Source organism: Aulonocara sp. 'chitande type north' Nkhata Bay, linkage group LG16 (assembly GCF_057382095.1).
Source record: "Aulonocara sp. 'chitande type north' Nkhata Bay isolate Kocher_YH1m ecotype deep benthic linkage group LG16, A_spYH_male_GT1.1, whole genome shotgun sequence".
Classification (NCBI taxonomy): Eukaryota; Metazoa; Chordata; class Actinopteri; order Cichliformes; family Cichlidae; genus Aulonocara; species Aulonocara sp. 'chitande type north' Nkhata Bay.
Window position 1 is genome coordinate 34138607 of NC_141359.1, and position 16141 is coordinate 34154747.

Below are 16141 nucleotides of genomic sequence, written 5' to 3' on the forward strand. Positions count from 1 at the left end.
TTATACTGAAGATTTATCATTTTAAATCACTAAGCAGTAAAAAGTCCAAATTTGAAGCCAGCATGTGGAGAAAAACTGCTGTGTTTGTGTGAAGAAAACGCAGAAGAATGTTATGCAAGAGCAAGTGACTTAATCCAGGAGAGAAAAGTTGCTTTATGGGGCTGTCCGAATACCACCAGCAACATTATTTTGTTGAATGCATTTGGGAGTCTTTTAAATCTTTAATTCTATTGTTTGTTTTTATTATTGATTGTTGGATAATTTAATCCACAAACCTTGGTTCAGCTGAGGAGAGGAAAAAATAAGGGTCCATGTGCAAGTCTTAGTTAAGATTAGCCAGCTGAATCCATAAAAAGCTAAACTAAAAACAACACACTGAGCAACTACCAGACAAGTGACAGAGAGTGAAGCCTAGTGTACTCCCAGCATGGATGCAGCTTGAGCCAAAAAGTCCGCTTTTCTGAGTTTAATTAGAAGTGGGGGTCCGTGTTGGCTAACACTTTTCAAGTTTTCACACCTCTAATTTTAAGTCCATAATTTTTTTAACGCTACTAACTTATTTATTTGTGCTGTAAAGTTGGACATTTTAACATGGGACTGATGGGGACTGAGACTGACTGCTGGATCCTCAGGTGATCCTTAGACTATCTGTAGTTTTTATTTTTTTATTTTTTTAGCAATGACTTCATCTTGCAGTTTATTAAATTGGAGGTGGGGGACGCGGGGGTGTCAGTCTCTCCTTGCTTATCAATAAAAGTCACCAGCCTACATTGATTTGTAATGTATTTTAGAGATTTTAGAGTGTCTGCTCTCAGGATGAGGTATGGAAAGAACAGAAAATAAGCTCATTTGCAGTAAATATTAATTGTGTCACTTGGAAGTTTCTTCAGTGTTAAAGTGATTCATTCACCCTGCAACATTCAAAGTTTTAAATTACTGGAATATTGTACTTCATAATACTGTAATAATTACCTCTATTGTGCAAACCACACTCAAATGAACTGTGCTGGGGGAATCTCCATTCCAGTGTGATTGCATGCCAAAAGTAACCAGGCAAGAAAACACAGAGTGGAGGCAATCAGTGCCAGTTCAACATCTGGCACGCAGACAGGCTGAGGGGGTTTACTGCCTGCTGGAGGCTGATCCCAAGCCCACTGAGAAGAATCAGAAGAACCAGTTTACTGAATATGACAGTGAAATAAAACAAACTGAGACTGTATTCTTGTGTTCGTCTTAGGCATGTTTCAGGATAACCAGCATTTTGTGCTCCTAACCAGAGTCAGAATCAAAAAAGGAAGAGGACCACAAATTCCAAAATCCACAAGCATTTTATTGTCATGTTACGTATCCCATCTTTGAAATAATTAAGACAAACAGAAAGACACAACAGAAACAGGCAGCCAAGCCACTGGCAGTCATACAGCTTAAGGTCCAACTTTGCAGCAGGATGAAAACAGATTGAACGAGTCTCTGTGCTGCAGCTCCACACTCGGCATCTCCTCCCACTCTGTCAGACCTCCCTGCTGTGCTCCAATGCACTCGAACACTCTGTGGGCTGAATCAGAGCTCTGTTACCACAGACATGAAACTCACAGCTGTATTATATTACAGCGGGAACATGCAGACATTTCAGAGGCCAGACTTTGAAAGAAAAAAGGCAAAGAAAACTTAAACCTCTGACCTGGACTTATGTAATATTTAATAGTTCTCATACTGCAAGTTAGTGCCTCATGTTGGTATCTACTGCCATCTACTGTCCTTTCTTAGGATACTAGGATATTTATGTTGTAAATTTTAATCCTAATACTTATTATTAGTAAGGCTTCCTGTGAAAAAACACAGCAGGAATCTTTCCAGTGTTTCTTTTTTCTTACCTACGGATTGCAGCAGCTCGGTGACTTGCTCTCCAGAGAGGGCTGAGGTCTCAGTGAAGTACAAGCCCTTGTTACTGGCTAGACTTTGTCCTTCCTGGAGGAAGAAATCAGAACTGCTCATCACTGAGTTGGACTCTCTTTACATGTGACTCTGTGCAGGTAATAAGATTACAGGAGCGTGCTTGTCTTTGTCTGTATACCTCCAGTGGCACTTGCCGATTGTGAGCCAGATCTCCTTTGTTGCCTACCAGCCATATAACAGTAGATCCTGGTATGTACTGTTTCTCGAGCTCTTTGAGCCACACCTGAGCTCTGACAAATGTTTCCTATGATGACACAAGCATGCTCAAGAACAAGACATAAAGAGAAAACCAGTCGAGATAAATCATTTCATAGTCAGGTGTGTCTTCGTTTTACCCTTTGCGTGATATCATAGACCAAAAGTGCTACGTGGGCTCCCCTGTAGTACAGCGGAGTGACGCTGTGGTATTTTTCCTGGCCTGCCGTGTCCCAGATTTCAAAGCGAAGAGTGGCATTACTCAGACGCACCAACTGGGTAAGGTAAGCACCTGGAGGAATAAACACCAAAGGAGTGGGTGTGTGAAATTAAAAAAATTGTATTTACATTATTATCATGATTATTACTGAAGTCTTTGTGAAAGCTGTAAATTTTTAACATATGCTGACTGGTCACTTTTTAAGCTACACAAAGCTACTGCTGGCTTGGACCTTCCCTTCAAAGCTCAGAGATTTTGGTCCATGATGACATGATAGTGTCACACAGTTGTTGCACATATATTATGTGAATCTCAGTTTTCACCATATCCTAACGGTGCTGTATTGGGCTGAGATCTGGACGCCATGACATGGTTAGTAGCAATACTCAAGTAGGCTGTGACATTTAAATGATGCTCTGTTGGTACTGAGGGGCCAAAATGTGAAGAAAAAAATCCCCCTAACTATTACAGCACCACCACCAGGCAGGATGGAGGATGTTGTCTGCACTAAACTATGACCCTACCATCCAAATCCTGCACCACAAATAGAAACTCATTAGAGCCGGCAACATTTTTAGTTTTCTTTTGTCCAGTTTTGGTGATTTTGTGTGAAATGTAGCTTCAGTTCCACATTTGTCGCTGACACTCAGTGTGGTTTTCTGCTGCTGTAACCCATCTTCAAGCCTGGATGTGTTGTGCATTCAGAGATGCTCTTCTGCATGTCTTGGTTGTAACAAGTGATTATTTGAGCTCGAAGCTCAACGCAGTCTAGCCATTCTCCTCTGACCTCTGACAGCGACAAGACTTTTCTCTGGGACAAGACTCCCAAAGAAGTGCAGTTTACTGTACATATCCTCTTTTTCAGATTATTCGCTGTAAAGCCAAGAGATGGTTTTGTGGGAAAATTTCAGCAGATCAGCAGTTTCTGTCATTCTTAGACCAGCACGTCTGGCACCAGCAACCATGCTACATTGCGGTACCGGTTCGTGAGTCATTTGGTACCGGGCCGCGAGAGTTGAGGCTCAGGTGTGAAATGTGTGGTTTGCAGGGTTTTTATCGATTTTCAGCGTTATCGTTAACTCGGTTTTCCTGGGTCTTTTCACGTGTGTTATGAATAAATCTTCTTTTTTTCGGTACCGGTACTAGTTTTATTTAGTTGTATTTATCCGCGACACCTTAAAGGCCGTGAAAATATTGGCGGGCATAAACCGGTCCGTGGCGCAAAAAAGGCTGGGGACCGCTGTTTTACATCATCAATTGATTATTAGAGACATTTTTATATATTAATGATGAAAATGTTCAGCTCTGTGCTGGAATATTGAATTTCTGTTGTGTTAATTACAGGCAAAAAGTGCAATTTATCACAAATTCTCCATGATATAAAGATACGCAAATAAATATAAAAAATATAATGACAGATTGCAACTTCAAGAATGAACCAACATAAAGTACTGTATCTTAAGGTGTTTGGCTTCTACATGAGCTAGCTAACACAAATGTTTCACCACTGGATAAACAGTGGAGAGAAACTTTGTATCAAGGCTTTTTACTTACTTACTTACTTACTTAAAAAAAGTAAAAAGTCAAGTTAAAGTAAGTAAAATAAAAATGTATGGCTTTAGTTTATGTCTCAAGTGTCTTTGTCTGGCATGAAACAAGATTTGTTGAAAGTGGTATTTTTAATGACTCTGAGCCAACTGCCTTCACAAAGGGTTTTTACGGTAACGTCTATTCTAAAATGATTCAATCTTGCCCCTGACAAATATGGCAATGAATTAAAACCAAAAACTAACAGAAAAAATCATTAAAACTAAACTGAAATCAGTAAACCCAGTCTGGAAACTAAACTGACCTGAAAATCGAAATTAAAAAACTATAGCCACATGAAAAGAGTTTTAATAGGACTAATTGCAGTCCTGTGATAAACTAACACAGTTGGATTAAGGTCTGGACTTTGGCTGGATCATTAACTGTCACACAGATGGCCTCACCTGTGACTCTAGAATACTTTGTTACACAAAACACTTCATGATAAACTCAATCACTGCGAGGTGCCCAAATCATCAGCCCCCCACCACTGTGCTGACAGCCGATATGAGGTATTTTGTGCTGATATGCTGTGTTTGGCTTTCTCCTAACATGCTGTTAGTCATTATCATCAAACTTGTCCACATTGGTGTCAGGGGACATTGTTCCACAAGTCCTGTGGTTTGTTCTGATGCAGCTGTGCTGACATGTTCTTTTAAGAGAGAAGAAGTTTTCTCTCTGCAGCCTTTTCAAACAATCCACACATGTTCAGACTTTTTCTAATCATGCTGTCATGAACTTTAACCTTTAACATGCTAACTGGGGTCTATAATGTCAAATGTGGAACTTTTGGTGTTTTTACAGCTTTCCTAAGCATTGCAAAGTCTGACCTCAGGGTGAATTTGATGGGACGTCCAGCCCCGTGAAGACTGTAGCAGTGCGTTAACACACACTTGAATACTCCAGAACAGCAAACTGCCAAAACCTCTTCTTTTATAGAAGTGCTCACACCTACTAGCGACACCTGGGTCCAACTGTCCATTTTAATTCCAGTGGAAGCAGCAAGGGTGTGCTCAGTTTACACAGGACTGTAAAGAATCCTTTGTATTGATTTGCAGTACAAAGGCACAACACCCCCTCACTGAAAGGGGTCAAAGGTTGAGGTTTTTCTCTAATTGGTCACCCAGCAGCACAATAAACACATGTAGCTGTGTCTTTATGTTATTTAGGCAAGACCAAGCTTAGAGCACCGGCATAACCTACAGGTTTACATTCCACGTGTGTTACTCCAGGTCTGCTGAATTTTCCTGTAAAACCTGCTGCTTTTACACAGATGCTTTTTGTTTGGAATCAAATTAAAAGCTAGACACAAATATATTACTTAGTGACATTTAAAGATGCTTGTAGGTGGGTCTTGGTTTGTTAGAGGAAAATAGAACACACTGGCTATTTAGTTCTGTTTCTTATCAAAGCTAATTCTTAAGCCAACATGAGAATTGCATCAGTTTTCTCATCCACAACCTCGGTAAAAAAAAAAAAAAAAAAAAAAAGCTGATAGTTGATTCACAATGTTACATTTAACCACTGCCATCCACACCTCAGAGTGTCATGAACTCACAGCCTACAGTGGGCGATGTACTCCTGAACTCATCCTTGTTAAATCGCAAAGCCAGACTCGACTTTCCAACACCAGAGCTCCCCAGCAGGACCATCTTAACCCTGAGAGTATGCACTGGTCTGCGCAAAGTGTCACTGTATTGCTGGGCCCCTCCGTGGACTCTTGGGAGCGTTTCCCCCATGGAAAAGCTTAGTTAACTCCAAAACAGGAGGTAAAAAAAAGTCCAAAAAGGGTCCTCAAGTCCTGATCCAACTCTCCTTTTCTTTAAAAACACAACAGTAATTTCAAAGAGTCCAGACAAGCTGAGTCGTCTTGCTTGTTGTGAAAGTGTGTGACTGTTCCAGCTTCAGCTTAAAAAGAAAAGTAAAACTTAAGTCCAGAAATGTGAAGCCAGCAACAATAATCTCACTTCCTTAAGCACACCAACTCCTGACTCGTCTTAAAACCTCCCTGCTATCACATGCTGTCTCATTGATTTGAACCCACATGGACAGACTGGCTTGAAAAAATCAATGGCCACATTTCTTGTTGGGAGGGACTTGTACTGCATGCAAATATAAACTTATAGGAATGTCTGATATGTCTGCAAAGTTTTGTTTTGCTTCAAAATGCTCGTAAAATTACAGAAACTCAGTGGATCCTCTTTGTGCACAAACCCTTCAGATCATTGTGTCAGCACATTTTGCTGCTGGCCTGTTTTCCGGGTTTTATCTCCTTGTAATTCTCATTTTGAACAGCTGAGGGCAGCATTGTATATATTACAACTTTGCTCTAATAGTAAAGCCTCTTCACTGCGATAAGACGATGTGTAGTGGACAGTTTGATATTCTTCTTCTTTATTTAGACTTTTTAAAGAAATATCACAACTATGCTCAATTATCTGTCCTTGCCATTTCCCCCAAAAGTTTCTTATTGTCTCAGGAATGTTTTCAATGCTTTCCATCAAAGTTTAGAGGGGTTAAAGGTCAGGAGACCCTGGAGGAAGCTGACAGCCTTTTATCTGTGCTGATTTTGGTCATGGATTATTTACTTGGTAAATTCTGGATGTGTGATGAATTTGATGTTCTCTCAGTGCTGTGTACTGATATTTTCTGATGGTCACTTCTGGTCTGTCTGACTCGACTTTGAATACAACTGATTCAGTTTCCAGAAAGTGTTTTGGAGCTCTGTGCACTGGACTCCTACAAATCCAGAGTCCAACTCTGATTTGACTCAGAGAAAGTCCCTCTTTGTTCAGAATAACAGCTTGACCCCTGATACTTCCCTTCATCCTCATATCTTGTTTTTGGTCACAGTGTTACTTAGTCAGCAAAGTTCTGTTAGTTTGAAGCCAAGCCACATTTATATCACACGAACAATGGCTGCTGGCTGATTTATTTTTAAAAGCTTCTGATGAGTCAATCTAATGGACGGATGCAACCTAAGGAAACCTGACATGTGTAGAAAGGAAACTTTTAAATCTATTCCTTTTCAACATGAAAACATTTAAGATTTTTGGACATGGTGACACTTCTGGATGGATTTCTGCATCTTAAGAGATACCAGTAAATCATATCTACAAGAAACAGTGTGTACAGAAAGAACTGTCTTAAACAAAGTGTGTGAACACACCTGAATCACACATTCCTCGACTGTATGAATAGTCTCAGAGGGCGACTGCATATTTCAGGAGAAAGTGTGTCCACATTACAACAGTTGCAAATAATAGTACAGTGACACCAGGGGATAAAAACAGCGTTTCATGAGATCACTATACACTCACACACTCAGCTGGGAGCACATTGTATTTTAGGGGTGGTGGCAGGCCTTGTCTGTCTCTTTAAGAAGCAAGAGGCTTTTTAGAGCTGGCTGGTCATTATTAAAAATAGCAGAGGGGCTGTGAGAGAGTGAGATAGTGCATGCAGGAGCTGTGGTTTCTGGCAGAAGTTGGATGGAGTCCAGTCCATAGATTGGTGCTGCATTCATACGTTTTCCACTATTTTACTCACTTTTGGTATTCTTTAACTAACTTTTTGTATTTCTTTTTTTTTATCATTATTATATGTGACCTTACAACGCTCTTGTGCCACTTTTATTTAAACTATATATATTTATTGTAGCGTATACTATTTTTATTCTTTATCCTGCTGCTGCAACACAATATCTGTCTATCTGGACTTCATTTGCATGGACCCCATTCTTTTTTAATCTATTATATCCATTATATTAGAAGTTCTCTGCATCTTCAAAAGTGTCCAAACTCAGTGTCATGGTGGCTTCCATCGTCGCTCCTTATATACTGTCTATGTGAACTGCGCAGTGGCCATGTTTCCGACAACATGTGAAAGCAGCTTGCCGGAGCACAACCTTTGAAGTTTTTCAGGGAGACTTTGCTGCAGTGAATCCGACAGGTGGTGGAGACACAACGCTGCTGTACGAGAACGAGACTGCAATCATATTTTCACACTGTGTTTTTTCTACAAAAATAATCTTCTACTTCTTTTATGTTTACAGTGACAGGGTCAGAAACACCCTAACAGCACAGGAGCGACGCTCAGGTGATCATTTGTGACCTGAATGCGCCGCTGCACGTGGAGACAGCGCGCAGCTTTGTGAAGCAGACTCGTCGCGAGCTCGTGAGTCGCTGCAGAAACACAGGAAGAAGTGTGAAGACGGATGTATGACAATGAGGCACGCTGAGAACCGGAGCAGGCAGCCCGGGTTTGTGTCACTGACTCCGCGTCTTTAACTTGAAATCTGTAGAAACACATGAAACGCACGAGCCGCGGGTCTGTGTGGATTACCGAAGTCTGAATTAATCGGCACCAAGTGGATTTAAGCGTTTAGGGGGACGACATGGGGACCCAGGGGACAGGACGGAAAAGGTCCACTAAAAAGGACAAAACGACGGCAGAGGACCATGCCCTGAACCTCATAGCCAGAGAGGTGAGTGAAGGGGAGACAATAAATCTTTACTGAGGGGGGTTGGAAGCAATAATGTAACTTTTAAAGAGCCCCCAAACCTATTTAATCACACTTAATCACACTTAAAGGCGCGTTCGCGTTTTTGTTCCTTATGAAAAAAACATTTGTGTGTTTAATGTCTGACTTAGTGTTTCCACATGTGTAATATTGGTCATTGTTAAAAATACGCAGACATTGTCCCCAGTTTTTTTTGAACATCCCTTTCACCTGATACCGCTGCAGCAGGGGCGTTTCCAGTGGGACACGGGGCCCCTCATGAAATCGGTATTTCATCAGCAGTGTAGATATTTGCTGGCTGCAATTTTCACATTTCTGTGCAGAGGGTATTAGGTGACTGTACAGGAGTTTAAACGTGGTTTTTATTGAATAACGTTTTTCCAAAGTCACAAAAGAACTATTTAGAACAGGGTTGGTCAAACTGCCACAGCTAAGGGCAGTCTGGGCCCCTGTAAGGAAAGGAACACGTTTTGTGAACAGCTTGATTTTTAACATGATGCACATAGTGGAGTTTAGCAAAACTCAGGACTAATTTCATCACATCACAAATTTTTTTTTACACACATGTGGAGTGACATATGCTGAAATTGAGTAAAGATAGAAATACCAGTTTATTATGAATCAATAAGACAATGCCTCTTTCCTTATTTATTTATTTTTTGGCTGGAGGCTGGGGGTTTAGCTTCCCTTTCAGGACATAAGGGGTCAGGCTGAGATGACTGACAGCTGGTTCTGGCCCCCAGAGCAATATTTTCCCACATTGTAATTCAGACACAGTAAGTTCAGGTATTTTTGTGAAAAAAAACATCTGCATAAATAGTTTAATATATTCTAAAGTGAAACAGAATGGCGACAGCTATGATATATTGTGTTTCAGAGATATCAGCTGAAGTTGAAAAGGGCTAGGAGGCTGCGTAATAACCACATGGTGGTGCAGTGAGTCAGAATAGCATCTGATTCATTATTCCAACATTATTCCAACTGGTGTTAGTGCAACGTTTTTACAGAATTTATGTTCCTGCCATACTTGGCTAATGATCAGTTTTTTATAAACATGAACACTAGGGCTGCCACGATTAGTCGGCTAGTCACGATTACGTCGACTATCAAAATCGTTGACGACTGATTTAATAGTCGACGTGTCGTTTGAAGCTTTGTAAGATCCCAAAAGACGCAGGAATAAGTAGTAGGATTTAAGAGTGTAATAACGGACTGAAGCAAAAGATGGCAGCACTGCATGTACAAGGATGCGATGTTTTCGGGATGTCTGTTACCCACTAGCTCGATAGCTAGCCGGGGTTCAAGGCTCACTAGAGCGTGTGAGAACACCGGACTCCCGGCAAATCGTTTTCAAACCCACCGCCGGCTTTCGCTACTCAGGTTAAACTGTAAGCTAATGATAGTTATTAAGAGCAGATGCATGCTGGTGCAATAAGCTGTCCGTTTTACGTCCAATGGATGCATGATCTGATTAGTCGACTAATCGCAAAAATAATCGGTGACTAGTCGACTATCAAAATAATCATTTGTGGCAGCCCTAATGAACACAAAAGCATTACGTCATCTTTCTGATAGTACATATATAGTATAAAATAATTTCAGATGGACAAAAAAAGACTGCAGTTCTGGTTAAGGAGGACAGCTCTACCAAATCTTTATGGTAAAATGCTTCCACCACACTGTACAATACATCTGTCAATATTGTCTAGCCTCCCGGTATGTCAGTCAGGCTCAAATTATTATAAATTCTATCAACATAACCATAATTGTAATCCACAGCTGATTATAATGGCTTGCTCTACTTACATGAGAAATTATTTCATGTGCTGACCTGCAGGAATTGTTGAGGTCTCTTTCAGTACTACAGAACTGTAGTTGGCAGTCGCACGTTGTTGTTTCCTAGCAGGTGCCGAAGTCATGTTATGACTGGTTTACCCTGCTTCAAAGTTCCTAATCCTTTTTGTTATTATGAGACTGCGAGTGAAGGATAAATCTAATGTTTTATAGGAGAAGTAATGCCCAGTGGGTCTTCAGGACTTAAGCCAACCTGTTTGAAGCGAACACTTTGCTCCTCTGAGGTGTAAACCTTAAGCTAAGTATCGATATAAAAATTTAGCTTCAAGATGAACTACAAGAAACGGTAAAACCAGACATTTATTGTTACTAAGCAACACTGTGGCCCCTTTGAGGATGTAATTCTCTTTATTTATGAAAAAACTGAGGATCAGACATTCGGTTTATTACTTTCCCTGCTGAAAATAACTTTTCATATTCTGTGCGGCTCCCGGTGAGCATAGAAAACCTCAACTCTCTGTTGTCTGAGCATGATTCAGAGCCACTTGTCTTCAGTTAGGAGGAAGTTGGGTTTTTGCTAACACAACCCGGATGTTTCAGTGAATTTGCATATCATTTCTAACAGTCACACTCTCTCGTCTATTCTTCTTCAAAACCGTGAATGGCCATGGTTGGGCAGTTGGAGTGTTTGAATGTTATCTTCTCTTTACTGCTTATTTGACTGTTTACGCTGCTGTGGGGAGGCTGAGGTTGCACATTCCTGTAGCTGGTAGTGGTTTCTTCTTGCTGCAGCAGTGTTACCCGGTTGAGGTTAGAGGAGCTTGACGGAGCTCATGAAGCATCAGCAGCAGATACGGTATCTCCGAGGAGGAGATTGTCCGTGATGGATGAATCGCATGTGTTTGTCGGGGTTGGGAGGAACGGCGGCGGGTTGTTTTCTGTGTCTTTAAGCAGCAGCTGGGTCGAGTCCCTCACTGGCTGTCCTCTGACAGAATGGTATGTCAGTGCTGATGAGTTGGCCCACTCTGCAAAGAAGCTTTAAAAATAGATGCTCCTGGAAGATCAGCTGTTGCTGCACCCCAGTTTTAGAGCGAGTCTGTGGGTGGGGGTGGGGAGTGGGGGGGTGAGGGTGGTTGTTGCTCGCCAGCTGGCCGTCACACAAGCCTGAAAGGAAGAAAGACTCTGCACAAGATAGTGCAGCCAGCTAGCTGCGGCTTATCAGAAATATTATCCTGTACATTTACAGTATTAGAGAGTGAGAGGAAACTGTCAGTACTGCAAACTTGACTACTTATGGAAGAAATGGGAGGAGAGTAGACAGCAGGAAGGAATGTGAGGAATGGATATCAGGGCATTAGTTATACTGTGCTTTAAGGGAATCTGATTCCTGTGTCTGTCAAACAGTTTGAATCATGCTGTAAACATTAATTTGTACTGTAGCGCAAGGATAGAGGATGGCACGCTGAACTGGGCGATCTCTCTTTAAATCGTAATAAGATAGATTAAATTAATTGCCTTAATGAAAGTGATATTGAATCTTAAATATTGTGATTATATTCTTTTGATTACAGTAAAATAATCTATGAACTAAAGAAACCCTGAAAATGATTTCCATGTAGATGCTTTAGTTACAGGTGCTGGCTCACAGTCACAGGAGGATGCTTGAATTAAACGGGGTGATTGCTCATGTTAATCGTAACACTCCACTTGCACTTGCTGTAGTGTGACCAATCAAAGTTTTCTGCTGTGATAAAGAGTCGAGGGTATCAGTCAGTCAAGCAGATAAACTGAAGTCTGTCATCTGGCTGCTCTAACAGCAACCTCTGTCAACTCTGATTTAGCTTACTCATGTTACACTGGTTTGAAATGCTTATTTGCTCAGCAGTTATTACCCACAGAGGCCGAAGAGCAATCCCACTGAGTTGAACTTTTCCACGATGAAGCTGAAATTTGTCTCTGCTGTGGGAGTGAAGTTTGGTTAGGATGGTGTCATCAGGCCAAGATTTTAATTTGGGCAATACTTTGGTTTTAAAGTAACATTCCCATCGACCTCAGCAGATATTAGCAAGCTGTTGATGTGTCGTGTTTCCCGAAGCTTTAGATTTTATTTGTATCAGTGGGGATGGGAAAAATTCTCAGTTATAAATTTCTCCTCTGCTTTTAGTTTATTAGTATTTCTTGACAAATATGTACCTGACCGATGTAATCAGCTGCTTCTCAACTAATGCTATGTACACAAGTATTTTAATAAATATACACTTAAAGGGCGTTTTGGATCAATGAAAACTGAGCTTTTCAAAAGTGTTCAGACTTTAGAGAACTTTTGATTGGCCAAAAATATGTCCACAGTTCAGAATCAGAATCAGAATCAGAAAGGGGTTTATTGCCAAATGTTGAGCAGGTTTACAACATTAGGAAATTGCTGCGGTGCTTCAGTGCAAACATAGTGTCATAAATAGCACTTAAATAGACATGAAAAAATAAAAGTAGGAATAAGAATTAAAGTGCTACGTAGAAAGATATGTGCATGAGATATACATGAGATATATACATGAGAATAAGAATTAAGAGTGCTACGTAGAAAGATATATACATGAGTGCAGGTGGTGATCAGTGCCAAACATGGAATGATGCAGTGAACACAGCGTAGGGTCATGTGTTAGTGGCGGGGACAGTCATATGGTTATTGTTCATGTGTCCAACAGCAGAGGGGAAGAAACTGTTCTTATGGCGAGAGGTTCTGGTGCGAATGGACCGGAGCCTCCTGCCTGAGGGGAGCAGGTCAAACAGACTGTGTCCAGGGTGAGAAGGGTCAGCTGAGATCCGAGCTGCACGCCGCAATGTCCTGGAGGTGTACAGGTCCTGCAAAGATGGGAGTCTGCAGCCAATCACCTTCTCAGCAGAGCGCACAACACGCTGCAGTCTCTGTTTGTCCCTGATAGTGGCTCCAGCGTACCACACGGTGATGGAGGAGGTGAGGATGGACTCGATGATTGCAGTGTAGAATTGCATCATCGTCCGTGTTGGCAGGTTGAATTTCTTCAGCTGCCTCAGGAAGTACATCCTCTGCTGGGCTTTCTTGATGACGGAGGTGATGGTGGGCTCCCACTTCAGGTCCTGGGTGATGGTGGTACCCAGGAAGCGGAATGAGTCCACAGAGGTGATGGGGGTGTCAGTCAGGATGATGGGGGGGAGTGGGGCTGTGTGCTTCCTGAAGTCCACAATAATCTCCACTGTCTTCTGGGCATTCAGCACCAGGTTGTTATGGCTGCACCAGGACACCAGACGTTCAACCTCCCTCCTGTAGGCAGACTCATCCCCGTCCGAGATGAGCCCAATAACGGTGGTGTCATCTGCAAACTTGATTAGCTTGACAGACTGGTGGGTGGAGGTGCAGCAGTTGGTGTACAGGGAGTTACTGTTATATCTGTTATATATACATACTGTTAAATATGCTCTGTAGTTTCTCAGAGTGCTCAAGCTTGTAGTGGATCTCCAAACAACGTCTTCACAGAGGCAGGTGATCAATGTCAAAGACACTGACAATGAGATGCTTCCCCAGCTGAGAATCTGAGGAAGAGCTTCAAAATGAGAGTCACGAGTAAACTGATTAAATTAATGTCACATGGGTGGCTCCAGTGGGAAAGAAAACACTGGGTGTTTTCTCCTCACGCTTAGGTGTAGGCTTGTGGTCTTTTGTTATAAGCTGGTTTAACCTGCAGCAGCTTTTTAATTTGGTCGTTAGAGACTGATGAGTTGATTATAAAGCTCGGAGGACAATTTAGTAAAAAGGATTATTCAAATCCTGTAATACTGCATGTTAGTGGAAGTGATTTCAGCTTGTTTATCTACAACTGTCAGTCCATCATCTGCTTACATTTTGTTCTTCTTCTAGGTTTTTGAACCAGAGGTCATCAGCACAAATTTGACTGCATAAAATTGTTAACAAGCTGTCTTTGACTGTAATTCAAAAAGAAACAAGTCCCATTGGTCACATATACAATCATACAGAGTACAACATGCAGTGAAATGCGTCGTGTCTGAGCTGTGACAGGCTGCAGAAGTAGCTGCGCCATTCCAGGGCTTGGTGTTTGGCATGGGGGGCCTAGCCAGGACCCTTACTGGATACTGGAAGGGAATCAAACTTGCGACTTCGGCTCCAAAGGTGTGTGGTCTTACCACTACACTATCCAGCTAAAAACAGTATATAGACTAAAACAAGGAGGTTTTACTTTTTGCCAGGCTCCTGCTGTGAATAATAGTGTTCTCTTCATCACTGTTACATACAGGTTACACTTACTCTTTGTACCATTATTTTGGTTAACAAAGGTGTTATATGAAAGTACAGACTGGCCCATGTTTAGCTTCAGTTTATGTCTTTTCAAGGCAGGAAAAAGATGTGGAAATAAAGTTGTAGCACTTTTGCCTTCACTTTGTGCTAACAGCTATAGTTAATTTCAGAAGGTTTTAAATGATCTTTAATCGGCAGTTTATACTAATTAACTTTAAAGTTCAGATCACGGAGTTAATGAATAATTGTTTTAAATAATGGTTATTATAATTATTGATCATAATACTTGTTATTATGGTTTTTTGCCATAATTGGACAGTCTGGGTTGACTTTGTTGAAGTTGTAGTGACGTGTGTTATGTACCTTTACCCCCAGTGTACCAGCTATTCCCCTCAGGTTGGTCTACTATCGATTTTCACAGTTATGATAGGAGCACTGGAATTTGGCCAGAAACAGACTGTGGTAAAGACTTTTCTGCAGTATGAACTACACCAAAGATTACACCCAGCTCTGTGTGCCTGAGCCTAAATACGTACCTGAGTCTGTTTGTGTGAACTTAGTTGGCCTGTGAATTCTGTTAAATTTTAGTAGAGAGCACCTTTGATAAATATTGACTGTAAGTTTAAGCAGCTTGTATTCCTAAATTCCAGTCAGGTGCTGGAGAGTCAAAACAGAGGCTGATATCTTCATGACAAGTAGCAGAGTACAGCCAAGGTTATTTACTGCTCTCTCTCTCACACACACTCACTCACTATTTTGAGGTTATTAGTTTTCATTCCTCAATCTGATCTGGACGACGTGGATTAACACACACATGAACAATTGAGGTCCATAGAGCTGACCTTCAGAATCATTATTCGCATTATAATCTGATAATGTAATGAGGTCAACTCTATTTCAGATACTTTGCTTGTTTCAGAACAGCCAGCTGTCAGACCTGGCCCACTGAGCTCAGTTTTAACAGCTGGAAGTCTGAGTACATCTCAGTGCAAGATCTGGGTGAGAAATTAAGACGGCTCATTGAATGATTCTACAAACACAGAGAATGTAAACATGGTTCTGTGCAAACTGTGAACTGAATATAAGCATTTTTAGTTCAGGACCAAAATTGTTGACGATAAAAAGGCAGAAAAAAACATTTCAGCTGCTTTTACAGCTTTTTTTTAGCATCAGAGTTGGATGAAATTTGAAGGTGAAGATTGAAGGTGTCCTTACTAACCTTCCAACTCTTAATTTAATGCCAGCTGCTATACGCTGGTCCCATTTCGAAGAATAATCTACAGAAGGACCTGAAACCATAAGAGGTCGTTACAGTTGGTGCAACTGAGTTTAAAAATTGAGAAATGCTACTTTTGATCCTTGTGATTGCTTTGGACTTTGTACTAAAAGTTGTTGAAAGCTGTTTTGCAGCAACTGCCTTGTTTTGTTGAAGTAGTTAATACATAATGTCACTTGTTGACTATATATAATGTAATTAAGTTCCTCACTCTGTGGATGACTCTGGTAGTCCAACTTCTGCTCTGCAGCCTTGATGAGCTCAGTGAAGCGGTGCCAGCTCTCCACCTGCTTCAGATTCTGG

The 16141-nt window shown here is 41.2% G+C and overlaps 2 protein-coding genes across 22 annotated transcripts in view; one reads left to right on the forward strand and one right to left on the reverse strand.

The window, feature by feature from the left end:
* Positions 1 to 1284: 1284 nt before the first annotated feature.
* On the reverse strand, positions 1285 to 10543 carry LOC147311944 (ras-related protein Rab-17-like). Of its 2 annotated transcripts, none has more exons than XM_086266992.1 (5): positions 10309 to 10543; positions 2292 to 2443; positions 2075 to 2200; positions 1875 to 1968; positions 1285 to 1555 (listed from the first exon to the last, which is right to left on the reverse strand). In XM_086266992.1, the coding sequence occupies exons 1-5, from the start codon at positions 10394 to 10396 to the stop codon at positions 1425 to 1427; spliced, it is 591 nt and encodes a 196-aa protein (XP_086123118.1). In that variant the 5' UTR covers positions 10397 to 10543; the 3' UTR covers positions 1285 to 1424. The 2 variants fall into 2 exon arrangements, with proteins under 2 accessions (XP_086123118.1, XP_086123117.1); XM_086266991.1 differs by lacking the exon at positions 10309 to 10543 and adding an exon at positions 5517 to 6015.
* The window catches only part of lrrfip1a (leucine rich repeat (in FLII) interacting protein 1a), a 51424-nt gene continuing 42716 nt past the window's right edge, over positions 7434 to 16141 (forward strand). For 5 of the 20 annotated variants that reach the window (XM_086266978.1, XM_086266971.1, XM_086266973.1 and 2 more), the window contains exons 1-2: positions 7437 to 7928; positions 8010 to 8441. In XM_086266978.1, coding sequence (XP_086123104.1) covers positions 8352 to 8441 — 90 coding nt within the window. In that variant the 5' untranslated portion in view covers positions 7437 to 7928; positions 8010 to 8351. Of the gene's footprint in view, positions 7929 to 8009; positions 8442 to 16141 lie in introns of all 20 variants that reach the window. The other 15 variants (XM_086266966.1, XM_086266968.1, XM_086266969.1 and 12 more) reach the window with 7 other exon arrangements.

Bases quoted from the DNA above. Each gene is read 5' to 3' on its own strand.
- LOC147311944 (XM_086266991.1), bottom strand. From the start codon at position 5,697: ATGGGGGAAACGCTCCCAAGAGTCCACGGAGGGGCCCAGCAATACAGT. The intron at 2,201-2,291 runs GTAAAACGAAGA...GTGTCATCATAG, and splicing joins TCTATGATATCACGCAAAGG to GAAACATTTGTCAGAGCTCA. The intron at 1,556-1,874 runs GTAAGAAAAAAG...GCTCTGATTCAG, and splicing joins CGAGCTGCTGCAATCCGTAG to CCCACAGAGTGTTCGAGTGC.